The sequence below is a fragment of the Coturnix japonica genome, chromosome W, assembly GCF_054131305.1.
Source record: "Coturnix japonica strain WE chromosome W, WE-NBRP24, whole genome shotgun sequence".
Lineage (NCBI taxonomy): Eukaryota > Metazoa > Chordata > Aves > Galliformes > Phasianidae > Coturnix > Coturnix japonica.
In genome coordinates this window covers 5,828,809-5,832,434 of record NC_140701.1, presented here as the reverse complement: position 1 = coordinate 5,832,434, position 3,626 = coordinate 5,828,809, and the positions used below count along the sequence as shown (strand labels likewise).

General features: G+C 44.6%; 1 protein-coding gene across 1 annotated transcript; it reads left to right on the top strand.

Moving 5' to 3' along the window:
• The first annotated feature begins 575 nt into the window (after nt 1–575).
• LOC146754394 (obscurin-like protein 1) lies at nt 576–2,135 on the top strand. The gene is made up of 3 exons (XM_085527561.1): nt 576–1,430; nt 1,823–2,089; nt 2,125–2,135. Exons 1-3 carry the CDS (start codon nt 1,220–1,222, stop codon nt 2,133–2,135), a joined length of 489 nt encoding a protein of 162 aa, XP_085383687.1. The 5' UTR covers nt 576–1,219.
• Nucleotides 2,136–3,626: the final 1,491 nt, after the last annotated feature.

The following is a 3,626-nucleotide window of genomic DNA, read 5'->3' as shown; positions in this document are numbered from 1 at the left end:
CTCAGTTTAATTTCTGACTGCTGTTTAAATCCTGAAGCTGGAGCTGGTTCCTGGAGCAGAAAAAGCTCGGTAGCTGTCCCTCCTACAAGCAGGCACCTCTGAGCAAAATATGACATCTCGATTTCTGATGGTAAGGTCAGGAGATCTGATTCCAGCGTCTAGCTTTTGGCTTCATGCTATGTTAGTGGGACCTTTGGCATCCAGCACTGACTAACAGCAACTGACAGGCTGGTAACAGTGCACCCCAAAACAGTTATGTGTCTATTTATGTTATGAGGGAAAATTGCATTGCATTGAGATTTCCTATTTTTACACTTTGCAGATCTAACTCGCTGCTGGAAGAATCCTTTACGCCTTGTTCACACCATTTTCAATGAGCTGGATGAGTCTGTTGTTGGCATTTTAATACCACTGACCAGGCAGGCAATATGTATGGAGTATTTGGCTCTCTCTACAGTCATGAATGTTTGAGTATCTTCAACATGTGGCTCATTGCTTCCATTTCAGGCTGCCCAGAGATGCTGTGGGTGCCTGTCCTTGGTGTTGAAGGCGAGGTTGGATGGGTGATGGGTAGCCTGAGCTGGTTAGTGGGCAGCCAGCCCATGGCAGGGTGTTTAGAACTGGATGATCTTGAAGGTTTCTTCCAACCCAAGCCCTCCCGTGATCCTATGATTCTGTGATTTCATTCAGGTTTATTGAGATGAGATGAGTTCTCCTAAATGCGCTGTTCTCCATATGATTATAATTGGAGTCTAGATGGATGACTTAAACCAGACTCCAAACTTTTTGATGGCCAAAATGAAATGAAATCAATCCTTTACTGTGTCAGTAGTCTGTAACTAGAGCCCATCAGGTAATTCCCAGCCTCCTGCCTGTATCAGTGGCTGCACACAGTGAAAAAGTCTGATGGGATTTTAACCTCTAAAATGTTCCAAAGCAACCAGAGGGTGAATATATTCACTATGCAAATACCTGCAGGAATAAGCTTGTTATGTATGTCCTCAGGTACCACAGTAGTTAATGGTGGGACTCAGTAGGTCATGCTGAAAGTTGAGTCTGCTGATCTTGAAGGTCTTTTCCAGCCTACATGACCTTATGCTAATATTTCTGTATTTCTTTCTGTTCAGCTCCCAGAAAACCTCCCACCCAGCCCCCAACTGACCCCGTGGTGAAAAATAAAACAGAAACCTCAGTGACGCTGGCATGGTCCCCTCCGAAGATGCACCGCCCCATTCCAATCGATGGCTACATTGTGGAACGCAAGAAACTAACTGGCTTCACCTGGGTGAGGTGCCACGAGTCTCATGTCCCCGTCCCAGAGTTCACGGTGAGCAATCTGTCTGAAGAGGCTGATGATCAGTTCCGAGTGTCTGCAGTCAATGCGCATGGACAGAGCCCGTCTCTGGAATTCCCAGGGAGCGTGCACCTTGGTAAGCACAGAAACCCCAATGGAAATGGGTCAGTGTGTGCTGAGCAGCTGTGTTGGTTCCCTAAAGATGTTTCCTTTGACTTTAAGGATAGTAGTGCATTAACACACCAAAGGCTTTCCTTTATTACTAGTTCTCCTGTCAACCTCCAGCTACCACTAAAGTGATACAAGTTCTGTTTCTGTGACAGAGACATGAATATTATTATCTTTTGATATCACACATGTGCAAGAGGCAGAACTTTCTGTAACAGATCTTAAGCATAGAAGTGCTTCTTCCAGCACTCATGCAAAGGTAGAAGTAGAAGTGTACCTATGATTTAATCTTCCATCTCTAAATGAGATACCAGACTTGCATCTAAAGAGCATTAAGACATCCATGTTGTTCTTCCTCAGAACCAGTCCTGGCTGTGAAATCCCCCCTAACAGCTGGTGAAGCTGTACCTGGAGGGGATGCCATGTTTACTACTGATCTTACAACAATGTGTTGCAGCACTTGGTACCTCAGTGGTAAAGTCTTACAGGAAAGCGAGACCTGCATCATCAAGAGAACCCAAACTACTCACAGCCTAATCATAAGGAACATCACCAAGAATGATGGTGGAGCAGAAGTGAAATTTGTTGCCGAAAATGTTGATGTCAGCACCAAGATGAGAGTGAGAGGTGTTTGCTTTGATCCTTCTCCTTTCCTCTTACAGTCAAGGCATAGTTGCTGTGATCTGATGATTAGAACTGGGGCTGCAGGCATTCACTGCCTGTACCAAATACCTGAAATTGCATCCCATGGACTGACGTGAGTCCTGGTAATGACCTAAACATGATAGCACTGAGTGTAGGGTAAGCCAGTCTACCCAGCTGCTTGGTATCTGAACCAGATTGCTTCATGCCAGCTGATGAATGTCTGCAGTTCACAGCTCTTGGCCAGTGCATTCAGTCACCAGGTTTACCACTGCATCACCATAGAGCAGTACTTTCAGCTCCAGGTTCAGACAGCCTTTCTGATTGCACTGGAATAGTTTAGAAGTAGGGGAGCAATCATTCCAATAATATCTCTATCAATCAGCTTTGCATGACAAAATAGAACAAATAAACATTCATGATGGGAGGACCTGTTTGTCATTGGGTGGAAACCTCTGCAGAAGCATGTTTAGAGCATTCTTAATCAGTAGAAGGAGATGTTTGGTTGATTTTTACTTAGTAAATCCGGCAAGAAGACCAAATGAAATATCTTGAATTGCTCAGCAGTGACACAATGATGAGTGCAGGAACAGAAGGTGATACTTTTTCAGAGATGTTGCAGCAAACATTGACCACGTTAGCCTGATATCAATTGAACTAACGAGGCCTTTGCTCCTGACAGGTGCTGCAGTGAGATTTACCAATAAGAGCAAAGATGTAGAAAAGATCTCCGCTCGGCTGCGTGAGGAAGCCAAACTGCAGGCTGAGCTTTCAGACACAGGCGCTACTGTGGAGTGGATGAAGGATGGGAAGGAGCTCAAGGCCAGTGAAAAATAGGAACTGCACATTGTGGGGAAGAAACACACCCTGAAAATTCACAACGTCTCAATGGATGATGCTGTAAGTTGTCAGTGCATCTGTGAGGGGGATAAAATGCATGAATTTGCATGATGAGGCTCTTCATCATCTTCTGCTGGCTTGTCACCCTTGTTGATCCATGGAGAAACAAGAAAGGCCTAGAGTAGTGTATGCACTTTGGCATTGGAGAGCTTACTTAATTGCTTCTTCTCAAAGAACAAACTCCAGAGAGTCATGGAGACATCTCCAAACAGAATTGAATAATGGGACTAAATTGATGGAGAGCAGAACTTCCTGCCACGGCTTGTCAGCTAGTCTTAATTTTGCTTTTCTTCTCTCTGTCATGTTAGCATAATATTTCATACTGGCAGGTCTGCCCAAAGAATTAAATGAATTAGCTGATGGACGTTTCCATGTGCTTTGCACTGTAATATGACTATCAAATGAGTAATCAATGCTGTTATTTTAAAATCTGTGTTGGCAAGCTGTAAGACAAACAGCTGCTGTTGGTAGCTTGGTTACTGCAGAATCAGCTTTCGTGTATCTCACAGATAGGGAAGAGACCCTTAAGGGTCAGCTAGTTGGACTCCCTTGCAATGAACAGGGGCACCGCAGCTCCATCAGGTGCTCTGAGCCCTGTCCATCCTGACTTTGAACATCCTCA

Coding starts and splice junctions, on each gene's coding strand:
- LOC146754394 (XM_085527561.1), top strand. CDS start 1,220: ATGCACCGCCCCATTCCAATCGATGGCTACATTGTGGAACGCAAGAAA. Junction 1,431..1,822: donor CCCAGGGAGCGTGCACCTTG/GTAAGCACAGAA, acceptor GTTCTTCCTCAG/AACCAGTCCTGGCTGTGAAA.